This window comes from Natator depressus, chromosome 11 (assembly GCF_965152275.1).
Source record: "Natator depressus isolate rNatDep1 chromosome 11, rNatDep2.hap1, whole genome shotgun sequence".
Classification (NCBI taxonomy): domain Eukaryota; kingdom Metazoa; phylum Chordata; order Testudines; family Cheloniidae; genus Natator; species Natator depressus.
The window spans coordinates 201,288-219,229 of NC_134244.1; the positions used below are offsets into that span (position 1 = coordinate 201,288).

The following is a 17,942-nucleotide window of genomic DNA, read 5'->3' on the forward strand; positions in this document are numbered from 1 at the left end:
CATGAACAGGGTTTAACTGATTGCCATGTGTGGGGTTAGAAAACAATTTTCCCCCAGGTCAGATAGGCAACGATCGGGGGCTAGGGGGGTGGATTTGCTTCACTTTGCGGCATGTCACTTGCTAGGATTATCTGGGTATAGCTCATTTAATCATTCCCCTGCCATTGCAGGGGCCTGGACTGCTGGTGCACCTCAGTCCCTCCTATTCTCTGTGGGTCTCATTTCCATTGCTGGGTTTAGTGTGCGGGTGCTGGGTGGTGGCAAGTGCTACACAGAAGGTCAGACTAGATGATCTAATGGTCCGTTTTGGCCTCAACTTTATGATTCTATCATTCTATGCCCTCCAGAAGTTAGTTGTTCAGTGAGGTAAAAAAGGGCTGTTGTGTGATAAAGATCACACAGCTGCCCCAGCCATACAGGGCCCCTCTTACCCCTGCAAACACTGTCCCTGACTGCTCACTGGTTGTCTCTCCCGTGCAGATAAACTGTACCTGCTCTCCAGAATGGCTTCCTCCACATGAGTGCTCTTCTCAGATGCAGGGCTCCCTAGAGAGTTCTGGCTCATAGCTGACAGGAATTTGAGCAACAACTTGGTGCTCTCAGTCTTTCCAGCTCCACTTTCTCCGCTGTTAAGGAACAGACATGATACTCTCACAAACCCAGAACAGAGCAAGTGACTGTCCCACCCAGGGAGAATGGAGAATAAGTGGTCTGTAGGACCAAATGTGGGGCATCTCCACTACTGCAGGTGTACGAGAGACAAAGGGTAGGAACACAGGGGCCAGACAGGATGGTGGGAGTGTAATACAACCAGGGGGTTAGCTATATGTTTAGTCTCTAACCTGATCAGAACACACTGGCTGTCGTGACGCTTCCACAAGCAGCAGTAACACTCATTAGCAGTGGCAAAGATATGGGGCGGCAGCTCACCCAGGTGATGCCGTCTGTACAGGTCCATGGCGGCCGCACTGTACAGACCAGAGATGGGTTTGTACGGATTTACTGATGCCAAGATGGAACCAATGTTCGTCTGAGGGAGAAAACAAAATATAGTGAGAAAATCAAGTACCAGAAAAGCCACCGACAAGCCAGGACTCTGAAATGATTAATGGTGGGAGTGGGTGAGCCTGAGAGAAGTCGCAGAGCCAAGACCAACGGCCTCCCAATACAGGGAGGAGGAGAGGAAACAGACGCTGAGGGGAGGGGTGCTGCAAAGTCAGGGGTGGGGGAGGGAGGAGCTACAATTTTACTGCTCTGCAACAAAATATTTTTGTTTGGCTTGTTGTAAAGCTTTTATTTGAAGTATTTCAAAACATGGGGCCAGATCCGCCCCTGAACCCAGCTGCTTTGACTGCACTTACTGCTGGCAAACTGAATCAAGACCAAAAAGTGATTTAGAACAACCTTTGCCACTCCCCCACACAGATCCTGTGCTGAGTGGAGATTACCTGGACCTGTCTAGCCCACAGAACAATAATGCCAGAGTGACACACCCTGTCCCCAATCCATGCAGATCCGTAATAAAACCCTATCCCTGCGTAACTCCCTGCCCTCTGTGCATTCCTCTTGCTCTTCCAGTACTGTGGTTTCTCATCTTGGGCTGCAAGCCCCCAATTCCAAACAGCCGCATCTTCAGCTCAGGTGTAACCAATGAATTTCTCACAGTGCTGCTGGTGGTACTATATTTTGCCACCAGAGGACAGCATTCCACTCCACTGCCAAACAACAAACTGCAGACGGCAGGAGTTCCGTAAACCCAAGAGCAATCTGTGGTTTCTCCCTGCCGGATGGAATATGTGGACGCAGTACGATGGCAGAACAGATGACACTTTGAAAGAGAGGACCCAGACTGGCAGAAGCATAAGAGCTGAGGAGATGCTACAGGCACCAAACTACCCAAAAGTCATGTCCAAGAGCAGCACTTATAGTGTCATCAGTGGGGAAATAATCATTGGGCCACATCACGAGGGGTACTAATGGGCGACCTTAGCTCTCAGTCAGCAGAGTGGCCAAGCACTGCCTAGGTCTACCCCTCGGAGGTGGTCCGTCCTGGTTAGGAGCAAGGTGCATTGGTGGGGGGAGGAGAGCTGAAAGAAGATCTGGGATGACAGAGAAGCAAGCAGGTTCCTGAGAAATATCAAGACAGGACATTTTCATGACAGGCTGGTGTGGAAGTGAGACACCACCTTGGGGAGAAAGGCCAGGTGTGGCCAGAGTTGCACCTTATCCTTGTGGAAAACCATGTAAGGTGGGTCAGAGGTGAGGGCCTTTAGCTCAGACACCGTCTTCGCAGAAGTAATGGCGACCAGGAACGCTACCTTCCAAGACAGGTACAGGAAGGAGCAAGTTGCCAATGGTTCGAATGTGCAAGAGAGGGAACGGGGGAAAGGCGTAGAGCAGGCGACCTCTCCAGGGTAGCAGGAATGTGTCAGTGAGGGAGCCTGTGCTGTGACCCTGGAAGGAGCAGAACACTGGGCACTTCCTGTTGCTCCACGTGGCAAACAGGTCGACCTGGGGAAACCCCCACCTTTGGAAAATGAGGTGTATGACATCCGGATGGATGGACCACTCGTGTGTGCGGAAGGACCTGCTGAGGTGGTCCGTCAGTGTGTTCTGAACTGGTAGAAAGGATGCTTCCAGATGAACGGAGTGGGCTATGCAGAACTCCCACAGCCAGAGGGCCTCCTGGCATAGGGGAGCGGAACGGGCTCCGCCCTGATTGTTGATCTAAAACATGGCGGTGGTGTCCATCAGAACTGCTACGCACTGGCCTGGCAGTCAGGTCTGGCAAGCGAGGCGCACCGCCCTCAGCTCCTTGATGTTGATTTGTAGGGAGAACTCGTCCTGCGACCACAGGCCCTGTGTCCGGAGGTCTACCAGATGCGCCCCCCATCCCAGAGCCGACGCGTCTGTAACCAGGGACAAGGAAGGCTCACGGTTGTGGAAGGGGACTCCTCCACACACCGCTTGGGGGTCGAGCCACCAGTGGAGGGACATGAGGACCTGCCCCAGCACCGTGACCACTGAATTCAAGCTGTCGCACCCCGGGCAGTAGGGCAAGGCGAGCCAGGCCTGCAACGGTCTGAGCCACAGCCTGGTGGGCCGGCTCACATAAGTGCAAGCAGCCATGTGGCCGAGGAGACTCGGGCACCCCCTTGCTGTTGTGGTTGGGAATTGCTGGAGGCTTTGAATTATGCCCGTGATGGCTTGAAATCGGGTCTCTGGCAGAAGACCTTGCGCCTGAACCGAGTCTAACACTGCCCCGATTGAATTCTATTCTCTGGGTCGGTTCCAAGGTCGACTTCCCCAAGTTCAGGAGGAGACCCAGCCACCCGAACGTGCACCTGACAGATTTGGGACTGCACCTGTGCCTTGGTGTGGCCCCTGAGCAGCCAGTCGAGGTAGGGGTATACTTGCACCTGCTGGCAACAGAGGAAAGCAGCCACGACCGACCTGCGCTTGGTGAACACCCGGGGGGCTGTTGAGAGGCCGAATGGTAGGGCAGTGAATTGGTAATGCTTGTGGTTGACCGCTCATGTGACTTCCCTTTCCTTCCCCATCAGAAAGTCATTTTTCTGCAGGGAAGCAAAGAAAGCTGTGAGGGGCATAAATAAGGCTGCGATTTGTTCACAGAAGTCATGGAATCTGTGACTTCCAAAGACCTTTGTGACTTCAGCCAGCCGCCGGCTGGGAGCTGGAGGGTACCCTGGTGCCTGCAGAGACAGAGAGCTGCAGGGGCGGCAGGGAGGATCCACTGCTCCCAGACGCCACGGGCAGCAGGAGGGACACAGCAGCAGGGGGAATCCCCACTGCCCACAGACACCCAGGGCAGCAGGAGGGACCGGCACACCGCTCCCTGCCAGCATGGGCTGCAGGAGGGACCTGAGCTGCTCCCTGCCGCCGCGGACGGCAGGGTGGATCCGGTGGCAGGTGGAATCCCCGCTGCTCACAGCCACCCCGGGCAGGAGGGGGCATCTCCGCTGCTCACGGTTGTCCTGGGAGGCAGGGGGGACGCAGTGGCAGGGGGAATCCCCACTGCTCCCATGCACCGCAGGTGGTGGGGGATCCACAGAGCTCCCAGCTACCACGGGTGACAAGTGCAGGCAGCAGCGGGGACTCTGGCAGCTCCCAGCCACAGCGGGGATGACCCTGGAGCTCCCAGCCCTCCCCCGCGACTCCCCAGCTGCCTAGGCTACCCATTTTGTCATGGGCATTTTTAGTAAAAGTCAAGGTCAGGTCACAGGTTTCCATGAATTTTTCATTATTGACCAAGACCTGTCCGTGACTTTTACTAAAAATATCCATGACACAAACTTAGCCTTAGACATAAATTCTGCACATGCAGAGCAGTGCTGAATTCCCCCAGGAGTAATAAGTGCAAAATAATGCACACTGGAACAAATAATCCCAACCATACATACAAAATACATACATACAAAACCTAGCAAGAGATGTTAAGAGTAACAAGAAGGGTTTCTTCAGGTATGTTAGCAACAAGAAGAAAGTCAAGGAAAGTGTGGGCCCCTTACTGAATGAGGGAGGCAACCTAATGACAGAGGATATGGAAAAAGCGAATGTACTCAATGCTTTTTTTGCCTCTGTCTTCACGAACAAGGTCAGCTCCCAGACTGCTGCACTGGGCAGCACAGCAAGGGGAGGAGGTGACCAGCCCTCTGTGGAGAAAGAAGTGGTTCCGGACTACTTAGAAAAGCTGGACGAGCACAAGTCCATGGGGCTGGATGCGCTGCATCCGAGGGTGCTAAAGGAGTTGGCATATGTGATTGCAGAGCCATTGGCCATTATCTTCGAAAACTCATGGCGATCGGGGGAGGTCCCGGACGACTGGAAAAAGGCTAATGTAGTCCCCATCTTTAAAAAAGGGAAGAAGGAGGATCCTGGGAACTACAGGCCAGACAGCCTCACCTCAGTCCCTGGAAAAATCATGGAGCAGGTCCTCAAGGAATCAATTCTGAAGCACTTAGACGAGAGGAAAATGATCAGGAACAGTCAGCAGGGATTCACCAAGGGCAAATCATGCCTGACTCATCTAATTGCCTTCTATGACAAGATAACTGGCTCTGTGGATGAGGGGAAAGCAGTGGACGGGTTATTCCTTGACTTTAGCAAAGCTTTTGACAAGGTCTTCTACAGTATTTTTGCCAGCAAGTTAAAGAAGTATGGGCTGGATGAATGGACTATAAGGTGGATAGAAAGCTGGCTAGATCGTCAGGCTTAACGGGTGGTGATCAATGGCTCCATGTCTAGTTGGCAGCTGGTATCAAGTGGAGTGCCACAAGGGTCGGTCCTGGAGCTGGTTTTGTTCAATATCTTCATTAATGATCTGGAGGATGGCGCGGATTGTACCCTCAGCAAGTTTGCAGATGACACTAAGCTGGGAGGAGAGGTAGACACGCTGAAGGGTAGGGATAGGATACAGAGGGACCTAGACAAATTAGAGGATTGATCCAAAGGAAATCTGATGAGGTTCAACAAGGACAAGTGCAGAGTCCTGCACTTAGGACAGAAGAATCCCATGCACCGCTACAGACTAGGGACCGAGTGATTAGGCAGCAGTTCAGCAGAAAAGGACCTAGGGGTTACAGTGGACGAGAAGCTGGATATGAGTCAACAGTGTGACCTTGTTGCCAAGAAGGCCAATGGCATTTTGGGATGTATATGTAGGGGCATTGCCAGCAGATCGAGGGACGTGATCATTCCCCTCTATTCGACATTGGTGAGGCCTCACCTGGAGTACTGTGTCCAGTTTTGGGCCCCACACTACAAGACGGATGTGGAAAAATTGGAAAGAGTCCAGCGGAGGGCAACAAAAATGATTAGGGGTCTGGAGCACATGACTGATGAGGAGAGGCTGAGGGAACTGGGATTGTTTAGTTTGCAGAAGAGAAGAATGAGGGGGGATTTGATAGCTGCTTTCAACTACCTGAAAGGGGGTTCCAAAGAGGATGGATCTAGACTGTTCTCAGTGGTACCAGATGACAGAACAAGGAGTAATGGTCTCAAGTTGCAGAGGGGGAAGTGTAGGTTGGATATTAAGAAAAACTTTTTCACTAAGGAGGGTGGTGAAGCACTGGAATGCGTTACTTAGGGAGGTGATGGAATCTCCTTCCTTTGAAGATTTTAAGGTCAGGCTTGACAAAGCCCTGGCTGGGATGATTTAGTTGGGGATCGGTCCTGCTTTGAGCAGGGGGCTGGACTAGATGACCTCCTGAGGTCCCTTCCAACCCTGATATTCTATGAAAATGATAGGGTCAAAATTAGCAGTTACCATTCGAGAAAGCAATCTTGGAGTCGTCACAGACAGTTTTCTGAAAACATCCGCTCAACGTGCAGCAGCAGTTAAAAAAAGCTAACAGAACGTTAGGAACCATAAGGAAAGAGAAAGATAATAAAACTGAAAAAACCTAATGCCATCATATACATCTATGGTAGGCCCGCACCTTGAAAACCATGTACAGTTCTGGTCACCCCATCTGAAAAAAGATATATTAGAACTGAAAAAGGTTCAGAGAAGGACAACAAAAATTATTCGGGATATGGAACAGCTTCCATAAGAGGGAAGATTAAAAAATCTGGAACGGTTTATCTTAGAAGAGACACAACTAAGGGGGGATATGATAGAGATCTATAAAATCATGAATGGTGTGGACAACATGAATAAGGAAGTGTGATTTACTCCTTCACACAACACAAGAACTAGGAGTCACCTGATAAAATTAATAGGCAGCAGGTTTAAAACAAACAAAAGAAAGTACTTTTTCACATAACACACAGTCAACCACTATGGGAACTTGTTGCCATGGGATGTTGTGAAGGCCAAAAGTATAACTGGGCTCAAAAAAGAATTAGGTCAATTCCCAGAGATAGGTCCACCAATGACTATTAGCCAAGATGGTCAGGGACACAACCCCATGCTCCAACTGCCAGAAGCTAGGACGGGACTACAGGAGATGGATCACTCAAAGGTGCCTTGTTCTGTTCATTCCCTCTGAAGCATCTGACACCAGCCACTGTCAGAAGACAGGACACTGAGCTAGATGGACCCCTCATCTGACCCAGTATGGCCGTTCTTATGTTCCTCCGGTTTTCTGGTACCTCTCCCATATGTTCATGACTTTCATGAATAATACTCAAGGACACAATGTGACGCGCTGTACCTTGGGGGATCACCCTACACCCCCATGTTCATCCTTAGAATATGATTGTGTGGTATCCAATGCAAAGTGTGTCATGTCGAGTGTCTTCGGAAGGCTCATGATGCACTGAGCATTGTTGTTACAGTAATGTTAAAGGTTATAATTTCATGTATATAGTTATGAGGCTGAAAACGTATCCTCATGGTTTAAAACAAGCCCAGGCAAAAATTCTCCAAGAGCAGAGGGGCAGTTCACACCTCATCAGGGCATGTATGGGTAAACGCAGCCTCACAGGAATAAAGGACACTGGCCTAGGCCGCAACAAAGGATCTGTTGGACTCTTGAGTCACCCCCCTTCCTTTGGTCAGTTTGGGACTACGATGAGGTAATGCTCGCTTGACTCTGAAGGGGGGTGGCAAAGCCAAGAGGGAAGAAAGAACATGATAAAAGGGAGAGACGCTTGCCATGCTCTCTCTCTCTCTCTCCCACCTCCATCTGCAGACACCACCACCAAGCGACTGAAGTGCTGATCAAAGGGAAGAGCCTGGCTGAAGGGCAACCAGCCAGCCTGTGACGAGAAGCATCTAAGTTTGTAAGGACACTGGAAGTGTTAAGATCAGCTTAGAATGTGTTTTGCTTTTATTTCACTTGACCAAATCCGACTTGTTGTGCTTTGACTTATCATCACTTAAAATCTATTGTTGTAGTTAATAAATTGGTTTATCCTACCTGAAGCAGTGCATTTTGGTTTGAGGCATGTCAGAGACTCCCCTTGGGATAACAAGCCTGGTGCATATAAATTTCTTTGTTAAATTAATGAACTCATATAAGCTTGCAGTGTCCAGCGGGCAGAACTGGACACTGCAAGACAGGTTCCCAGGGTTGTGGCTGGGACCAGAGATATCGGCTAGTGTTATTCGGTTGCAAGTAGCTGGGAGCAGCTTACATGTCAGAGGCCATGCGTGAACAGCCCAGGAGTGAGGGTTCTCACAGTAGAGCAGGGTCAGGCTGGCTCCCAGAGTCGAGGATTGGAGTGACCTAGCAGATCACCGTCCAGATAACACGAGAGGGGAACGTCACAAGCAGTAATTTAGTTAACTAATTCCCCGGAGTGCATGTTGTTAGGGTATAGCTATTCAGGCCTGTCTGTAAAGGCCTCTACTTTAAGAATTTAGGTCTATGTTTATCATTTAGCTAGTAATAGAGGTATAAAAGAAAGAATCAAAATCACTGTCTGCCTGTGTAAGGGCATTCTCTCACTGTGACAGTCTGAGGCCCTGTTCTTAAGCTCAGGCCTTTGGTTTAGCAGTGAGAGCAGCCATAAGCTGGAAAATGTATGGTCATGTCTTCACACATTTCAAATCAGTCATATTGAAATAAGGCAATCTGGGACTGTTGGAAAGGTGATCCAATATATCACCTCCAGAGAAAGGGAAGAGCCTAGAAGATGTAAAAGGAAATTTAGTTTGATAGTTTTCTGTTTGGTAAGAACTCATTTATCAATTGACATAGTTGGGAAACCCTTATGTCTTTATAGATGTAGTTGTAAAATCCTCACTTCTGTATTGTTTTGCCATTATAGTTCCCACTTTGCTATTGTTTATTGGCATGGTCTCTGTCTGGTTCTGTGATTGTTTCTGTCTGCTGTGTCATTAATTTTGCTAGGTGTAAACTAATTAAGGTGGTGGAATATAATTGGTTAGCTATTCATGTTACAATATGTTAGACTTGGTTAGGTAAATTTCAGTGAAATGATTGGTTAAGGTATAGCTGAGAATATTACTATATAAATTAGGGGCAAACAGGAAGTAAGCTTGGATTCAAAAATAAGGAAAAAGGAACTTGGATTTAAGCTTGCTGGAAGTTCACCCCAATAAACATAGAATTGTTTGCACCTTTGGACTTCGGATATTGTTGCTCTCTGTTCACGCAAGAAGAACCAGGGAAGTGGGAGGGTGAAGGAATAAGCCCTCTAACACATCTGTTCGACTGTCTGGTTTATGGGGTTTATTTGTGTTTTAATTAGCCAGGTATTCCTTGACTCCTCTCAATTGGTAGTTATTTTAACAAGATCTTTCTTCCTAATTTTTCCAGACTTCTTCTGGTTGAAAAGGTATTTAATATCTCAACTATTTCTGAAACATTATTAATTGCATCCCTTGCCTCTTTCAATCCTCCTCTCATATACTAGGCATAACCCTAGGAACCAGAACAGAGAAATGATACTGAAGCATGAGATACGGCAGAGGATGAACAAGAGGAAGAGTCAGACAGTCAGAGCTATGAGGTGAGGGTTAGGGAACAAGGTTGCTATTTTTATGATTTAAGTGATGTCAGTGTGCCTGACACTACTCAAAGTACTACGAGAGAGAGAGAATTTGCAGTCTTCTTCAAATCCCAATACAGACAGGCGACTTTCTAGAAACCAGGTAACTTAATTGACCATTTACTGGAATACAAGATGAATACAGTGTTGTTGCCTTAGTAACAGTTGCTAGGCAACACATTTGGAGATTCACATTTTACTGTCACACTCTGAAGAGCTTTGGGCACAGGTAAAGCACAGTGAGCCCCTTTCAATCTCTTTTCCTTAAACCCTAAAGGGGTCTCCTCAAAAGCATGTTCACCCCATCCTGCACCCCTTGTCCTGTATGTGGGTCACTCCTGGAAACTCCTTGGTTGGAGGTGCACCAGAGAACTCTGTCCCACAGGGTTTAAAAGGAAATTCAGAAACCGTATCTATGTGACAGGGGCTTTGTGTAGTCCTCTTGGAGAGGGGCCAGAGCCAGCCAACAACAGACATTACAGAACAGTAAGGGGGCAGAGTCTGGCAATAGTTGCTCTTTCTTGGTTCTTTTCAATGATGGATCATATTTGCCCAAGTTACTTGAGATACTTGGGCCACAACCTATATTCACCATTCAGAAAGGGCGGGTTACTCACCTGGTCGTAATTTGAACTATTCAAGATTTATTTTCCCTATGGTTAGTGCACTTCAGGTTACATATCTGCTCCATGCACCTAGGACTAGAGATTTTTCCCTAGCCGTGTCTGTGGGCCCACGCAAACACCCCCACTTTTCTTGGACTCCACATCAAAGAAATAAATGGGGCTGCCAGATTGCCACCATCTTAGTTCTTTCTCCATCCCTAACTCGCAGTAGAGGAAAACCAGACAGTGAGGAAGGAAGGCAGGTAGTGGCACATAGGGACAACACATATCAAAAACCTCAAACTACAACAAGCTAAGCAACCCAGCCTTCTCTGAGTGACCGTCCCTATGTGTAGTTCACTTCAGGTGATTCACCAGCAGCGTCTTTATAAGGAGGTGGGGGCTGGAGTCCTACGACACAACAGATTGCAGAACCGCCCTGCCCAGTGAAGGTGTGACTGGAACTCCAAATTGCTGCTCTATAGAAGTCAGCAACAGGGAAATAGGGATTTCTCAAAGGGAAATGATCAATGCTGCCTGAAGTCTAGTCAAATGAGTTTTCATGCTGCCCTCAAAAGGAGATGTTAATCTCATAGCAGAGTTGGATGCACCCTGAGATCCATTTCACAGAATCACAGAACTTATGTAAGGGACCTTAGAGGTCATCTACTCCAGTCCCCTGCACTCAAGGCAGGACTAAGGATTATCTAGACAGCCTTTGGGAGGAAATGGCCTCTCCCCTTGCATATATTCCATGAATGAGGCGAAGAGTCTAGGGGCCTTTCAAAAGGATTTCATTTTTACCAAGTAACCTGCAAGAGCCCTCTGCATGTCCAATGCGTGCCACCTCTCCACTGCTAGAATGAGGTTTAGGGTAAAACATTGGAAGAGGGATCCTTTGGGTGATGTGCAAGTCTGACACCACCTTAGGGATGAATTTAGGATGTAACCTCATAGATATCCTACCCCTGTGGGAAACTGTATGGGGGAGGGTCAGCCACAAGCATCCTTAGCTCCCCAATTCTTCTGACCGACATAACAGTGACCAAAAATGCTACCTTCACAGAAAGATGTAGTAGAGAGCAGGATGCCTGGGGCTCAAATGGAAACTTAGTGAGAACTGATAAAACAAGGTTCAAGTCCTGGAGTGGTACCAGTTTTGCCAACACAGAGAAGACTTAAATCATGCCCTTCAGGAACTGGGCCATGAGTAGGTGTGAAAACACAGAGTAGGTGTCTACGGGAGGATGAAACACACTGACAGCCATCAGGTGTACTCCGAGGGAGCTAACAGATAGCACCCAGGATTTTAAGGGCAAAAGGCAGTCCAATACATCTGGAATCTTAGCCCGTAAAGGGGAAATTCCTTGTTGGTTACACCAAAACATAAACCCATTCCACTTTGCTTCATAATATTTCTTGGTCATAGGTGCCAACTCTGTGGGTGGAGCACCAACGGGGAAAAATTGGTGGGTGCTCTTCACCCACCATCAGCTCCCCGCCCTGCCCCCCCACACCAGCTCACCTCCCCTGAGTGAACCGCAGCCCCGCTTCTCCCCCTAGCTCCCAGAGCTTGCCGCCACAAAACAGCTGTTTCACGGCACCAAGCAATGGGAGGGAGGGGGGACACGGGGGAACGCAGCACACTCGGGGAAGAGGTGGGGCCAGGGCGGGGATTTGGGGAAGGAGTCCAGTAGGAGCAGAGAGGGGCGGAGACTTTGGGGAAGGGGTTGGAATGGGGGCGGGGCAGGGGTGGAGTCAGGACGGGGTGGTGTTGAGCACCCACCGGTGCCGGGAAAAGTTAGCACCTATGTTCTTGGTAGCTTTCTTTCTACTGCTGATCAGGATGCCCTTGACATTAATCGAACAGGCCCTCTCTAACTTTACATCCATCCAAGTACCATGCCCGCAGGTGAAGAGAGCAGAGCAGCAAACAGAGGGAGTTTGCCAGGGATCTGTCAGAGAGGAGGTATGCTAAGTGCTGCATTGGGGGGGCTGTGTTGGTGAGTATCTGAGTGTCTGTTGCGGGGACAGTTGGACAGTTTGACCGCGTGCTTGATTGTTTTAAAAGTGTGAATTGGGAGTGCTTTGTCCCAGGTGAGCCTTGAGTGGGCCTGACTTATAAAAAGCCAGTCAGCTGAGAACCAGCTGAGCAGCGAACAGCAGAGAGGCTAACAGAGGGAGTTTGTCTGGGGAGAGCCCACTGAGGCTTACAACTTGCCAGCTTCTCTGAGTAGTCACTACAACTCCTGAGGAAGCTCGAAGAAGGAAGGTAATATGGATGGTGAGCGTTCAGCTGTTGTGACCTGCACTGGATGTGCCACGTTTGTCTTTCTTCCACAGGACAGAAATGACTTTGTCTGTACAAAGTGCAAGCTGGTCTCCATATTGGAAGAGAAGGTTCATGGTCTGGAGCAACAGGTATCGACCCTGCGTTGCATAAGAGAAACTGAAGATTTCCTGGACAGACGTCAGGATATGCTTCTACAGACACAACATTCTGATGATTCAGAGCAGGCTGTGCAGTGGGGACAGAAGGATGGTGAAGAAATTTGGCAGCATGTGACCTCCAGAAGAAGAAAGGGGAGCGTTCATGTACCAGCAACACAGATACAGGTAAGCAACCATTTTCATGTTCTCTCCACAGGTACTAATGCGGAAAGTGGACTAGATGATACATCTGAGGGAAGGGAGCAGAAGGAGACTCCGCCGATTGGAAGGCATGAGATGCCCTGTCCTACGGATGGGGGTTCCACGACCACCACTCCCAAGAGAAGGAGGCGGGTGGTGGTGGTCGGGGACTCCCTCCTCACAGGGACTGAGTCATCTATCTGCCGCCCTGACCGGGAAAACCGAGAAGTCTGCTGCTTGTCAGGAACTAGGATTCACGATATGATGGAGAGACTGCCGAGACTCATCAAGCCCTCGGATCGCTACCCCTTCCTGCTTCTCCACGTGGGCACCAATGATACTGCCAAGAATGACCTTGAGCAGATCACCGCAGACTACGTGGCTCTGGGAAGAAGGATAAAGGAGTTTGAGGCACAAGTGGTTTTCTTGTCCATCCTCCCTGTGGAAGGAAAAGGCCTAGGTAGAGACCATCGAATCGTGGAAGTCAATAAGTGGCTACGCAGGTGGTGTTGGAGAGAAGGCTTTGGATTCTTTGACCATGGGATGGTGTTCCAAAAAGGAGGAGTGCTAGGCAGAGATGGGCTCCACCTAACGAAGAGAGGGAAGAGCATCTTAGCAAGCAGGCTGGCTAACCTAGTGAGGAGCGCTTTAAACTAGGTTCACCGGGGGAAGGAGACCAAAGCCCTGAAGTAAGTGGGGAAGTGGGATACCGGGAGGAAGCACGAGCAGGAGCGCGCGAGAGGGCAAGGCTCCTGCCTCATACTGAGAAAGAGAGATGATCAGCAAGTTATCTCAAGTGCCTATACACAAATGCAAGAAGCCTGGGAAACAAGCAGGGAGAACTGGAAGTCCTGGCACAGTCAAGGAATTATGATGTGATTGGAATAACAGAGACTTGGTGGGATAACTCACATGACTGGAGTATTGTCATGGATGGATATAAACTGTGCAGGAAGGACAGGCAGGGCAGAAAAGGTGGGGGAGTTGCATTGTATGTAAGGGAGCAGTATGACTGCTCAGAGCTCAAGTATGAAACTGCAGAAAAACCTGAGAGTCTCTGGATTAAGTTTAGAAGCGTGAGCAACAAGGGTGATGTCGTGGTGGGAGTCTGCTATAGACCACCGGACCAGGGGGGATGAGGTGGACGAGGCTTTCTCCCGGCAACTCACGGACGTTACTCGATCGCAGGCCCTGGTTCTCATGGGAGACTTCAATCACCCTGATATCTGCTGGGAAAGCAATACAGCGGTGCACAGAAAATCCAGGAAGTTTCTCGAAAGTGTAGGGGACAATTTCCTGGTGCAAGTGCTGGAGGAAACAACTAGGGGCACAGCTCTTCTTGACCTGCTGCTCACAAACCAGGAAGAATTCGTAGGGGAAGCAAAAGTGGATGGGAACCTGGGAGGCAGTGACCATGAGATGGTCGAGTTCAGGATCCTGACACAGGGAAGAAAGGAGAGCAGCAGAATACGGACCCTGGACTTCAGAAAAGCAGACTTTGACTCTCTCAGGGAACTCCCTCAGGGAGACCAAAGCCCTGAGGTAAGTGGGAAAGCGGGATACCAGGAGGAAGCACAGGCAGGAACGTCTGTGAGGGGAGGGCTCCTGCCTCATACTGAGAATGAGGGGCGATCAGCAGGTTCTCTCAAGTGCTTATATACGAATGCACAAAGCCTTGGAAACAAGCAGGGAGAACTGGAGGTCCTGGTGATGTCAAGGAATTATGACGTGATTGGAATAACAGAGACTTGGTGGGATAACTCACATGACTGGAGTACTGTCATGGATGGTTATAAACTGTTCAGGAAGGACAGGCAGGGCAGAAAAGGTGGGGGAGTAGCACTGTATGTAAGGGAGCAGTCTGACTGCTCAGAGCTCCGGTACGAAACTGCAGAAAAACCTGAGTGTCTCTGGATTAAGTTTAGAAGTGTGAGCAACAAGAGTGATGTAGTGGTGGGAGTCTGCTATAGGCCACTGGACCAGGGGGATGAGGCTTTCTTCCAGGAACTCGCAGAAGCTACGAGATCGCACGCCCTGGTTCTCATGGGTGACTTTAATTTTCCTGATATCTGCTGGGAGAGCAATACAGCGGTGCATAGACAATCCAGGAAGTTTTTGGAAAGCATAGGGGACAATTTCCTGGTGCAAGTGCTAGACGAGCCAACTAGGGGGGGAGCTTTTCTTGACCTGCTGCTCACAAACAGGGAAGAATTAGTGGGGGAAGCAAAAGTGGACGGGAATCTGGGAGGCAGTGACCATGAGTTGGTTGAGTTCAGGATCCTGACACAGGGAAGAAAGGTAAGCAGCAGGATACGGACCCTGGACTTCAGGAAAGCAGACTTCGACTCCCTCGGGGAACGGATGGGTAGGATCCCCTGGGGGATTAACATGAAGGGGAAAGGAGTCCAGGAGAGCTGGCTGTATTTCAAGGAATCCCTGTTGAGGTTACAGGGACAAACCATCCCGATGAGTCGAAAGAATAGTAAATATGGCAGGCGACCAGCTTGGCTTAACGGTGAAATCCTAGCGGATCTTAAACATAAAAAAGAAGCTTACAAGAAGTGGAAGGTTGGACATATGACCAGGGAAGAGTATAAAAATATTGCTCGGGCATGTAGGAATGAAATCAGGAGGGCCAAATCGCACCTGGAGCTGCAGCTAGCAAGAGATGTCAAGAGTAACAAGAAGGGTTTCTTCAGGTATGTTAGCAACAAGAAGAAAGCCAAGGGAAGTGTGGGCCCCTTACTGAATGAGGGAGGCAACCTAGTGACAGAGGATGTGGAAAAAGCTGATGTACTCAATGCTTTTTTTGCCTCTGTCTTCACGAACAAGGTCAGCTCCCAGACTGCTGCGCTGAGCAGCACAGCACGGGGAGGAGATGACCAGCCCTCTGTGGAGAAAAGTGGTTCGGGACTATTTAGAAAAGCTGGACGAGCACAAGTCCATGGGGCCGGATGCGCTGCATCCGAATGCGCTAAAGAAGCTGGCGGATGTGATTGCAGAGCCATTGGCCATTATCTTTGAAAACTCATGGTGATCGGGGGAGGTCCTGGACAACTGGAAAAAGGCTAATGTAGTGCCCATCTTTTAAAAAGGGAAGGAGGAGGATCCTGGGAACTACAGGCCAGTCAGCCTCACCTCAGTCCCTGGAAAAATCATGGAGCAGGTCCTCAAGGAATCAATTCTGAAGCACTTAGAGGAGAGGAAAGTGATCAGGAACAGTCAGCATGGATTCACCAAGGGAAAGTCATGCCTGACTAATCTAATTGCCTTCTGTGATGAGATTACTGGCTCTGTGGATGAGGGGAAAGCGGTGAACGGGTTGTTCCTTGACTTTAGCAAAGCTTTTCACACAGTCTCCCACAGTATTCTTGCCAGCAAGTTAAGGAAGTATGGGCTGGATGAACGGACTATAAGGTGGGTAGAAAGTTGGCTAGATTGTCGGGCTCAACAGGTAGTGATCAATGGCTCCATGTCTAGTTGGCAGCTGGTATCAAGTGGAGTGCCCCAAGGGTCGGTCCTGGGGCCGGTTTTGTTCAATACCTTCATAAATGATCTGGAGGATGGTGTGGATTGCACCCTCAGCAAGTTTGCAGATGACACTAAACTGGGAGGAGAGGTAGACACGCTGGAGGGTAGGGATAGGATACAGAGGGCCCTAGACAAATTAGAGGATTGGGCCAAAAGAAATCTGAGGAGGTTCAACAAGGACAAGTGCAGAGTCCTGCACTTAGGACCGAAGAATCCCATGCACCGCTACAGACTAGGGACCGAGTGATTAGGCAGCAGTTCAGCAGAAAAGGACCTAGGGGTTACAATGGACGAGAAGAGGGATATGAGTCAACAGTGTGCCCTTGCTGTCAAGAAGGCCAATGGCATTTTGGGATGTATAAGTAGGGGCATTGCCAGCAGATTGAGGGACGCGATTGTTCCCCTCTATTCGACATTGGTGAGGCCTCATCTGGAGTACTGTGTCCAGTTTTGGGCCCCACGCTACAAGAAGGATGTGGAAAAATTGGAAAGCATCCAGCGGAGGGCAACAAAAATGATTAGGGGACTGGAACACATGACTTATGAGGAGAGGCTGAGGGAACTGGGATCGTTTAGTCTGCGGAAGAGAAGAATGAGGGGGGATTTGATAACTGCTTTCAACTACCTGGAAGGGGGTTCCAAAGAGGATGGATCTAGACTGTTCTCAGTGGTACCAGATGACAGAACAAGGAGTAATGGTCTCAAGTTGCAGTGGGGGAGGTTTAGGTTGGATATTAGGAAAAACTTTTTCACTAGGAGGGTGGTGAAGCACTGCAATGGGTTACCTGGGGAGGTGGTGAAATCTCCTTCCTTAGAAGTTATTAAGGTCAGGCTTGACAAAGCCCTGGCTGGGATGATTTAGTTGGGGATTGGTCCTGCTTTGAGCAGGGGGTTGGACTAGATGACCTCCTGAGGTCCCTTCCAACCCTGATATTCTATGATTCTACCTTCGAGATATCGGTGCCAGCTGGGGTCCCAGTGTCAGGAAATGAGGCCTGGAGAAGAGTGATGACTCCAGGTCCAGGAGCAACAGAAGGTCTTCCAGAGCTGAGAAGTGAACCAGAGAAGATGAAGACATCTCCACAGCTCAGATCACTGAAGAGTGCACTGGTTCCAGCGGCACTGATGTGGGATTTGGTACTGAAGAAGCAGTCCCAGTACCAGAGGGTGCTGCAATTTTGGCCTTCAAAGAAGTCCTGGTCCAGTCCTTCCTAGTACCGGATAGTCCCACTCTGGAGAATGAAGCTCCTAATGACTTGTGATGGGATGGGGACTCCTGCCTCTTGTTACAGGGCTTGAACAGGGAACCTTCCCTCTTGTTCTTTTGGAGCCCTTCCCCATCTGCCCTGGCTCTGATCTCCAGAGTCTCTCGGAGCCAGAGGTGGGGTAAAGGTCTTGAAGCCACCCAGAACCAAAGAAGAAGAGGAGCCATTCCTACCTTCTTCAGGAAGATGTATGGAGGCGGGGAGTCTCCCCAGTCAGTTGTTGTTCCCGCTTTCGTGGTTTCTTCTATGAGGGAATTTCAGAGCCAAAACTCCCTGGACTGCACAATTCTATTTGGGAAGGACCTGCAGATACTGCAGCTGGAAAGGATGTGCGCGTCCCCCAGGCAGTACAGACAGGCATCGTGGTAGTCTGTGACTGGGAAGAGCTTGTGGCATGCATCGCAACACACTCCCCACAACCGTTGGCAGG

At 49.5% G+C, this 17,942-nt stretch overlaps 1 protein-coding gene across 1 annotated transcript in view; it reads right to left on the reverse strand.

Moving 5' to 3' along the window:
* LOC141995676 (unconventional myosin-X-like) overlaps positions 1–17,942 on the reverse strand; it is a 268,905-nt gene that overhangs the window by 194,646 nt on the left and 56,317 nt on the right. Inside the window, exons 4-5 of the mRNA XM_074966937.1 lie at positions 843–1,030; positions 492–626 (exon numbers count right to left, since the gene is read on the reverse strand). Of these exons, the coding sequence (XP_074823038.1) occupies positions 492–626; positions 843–1,030 (323 nt within the window). The remainder of the gene's footprint in view (positions 1–491; positions 627–842; positions 1,031–17,942) is intronic.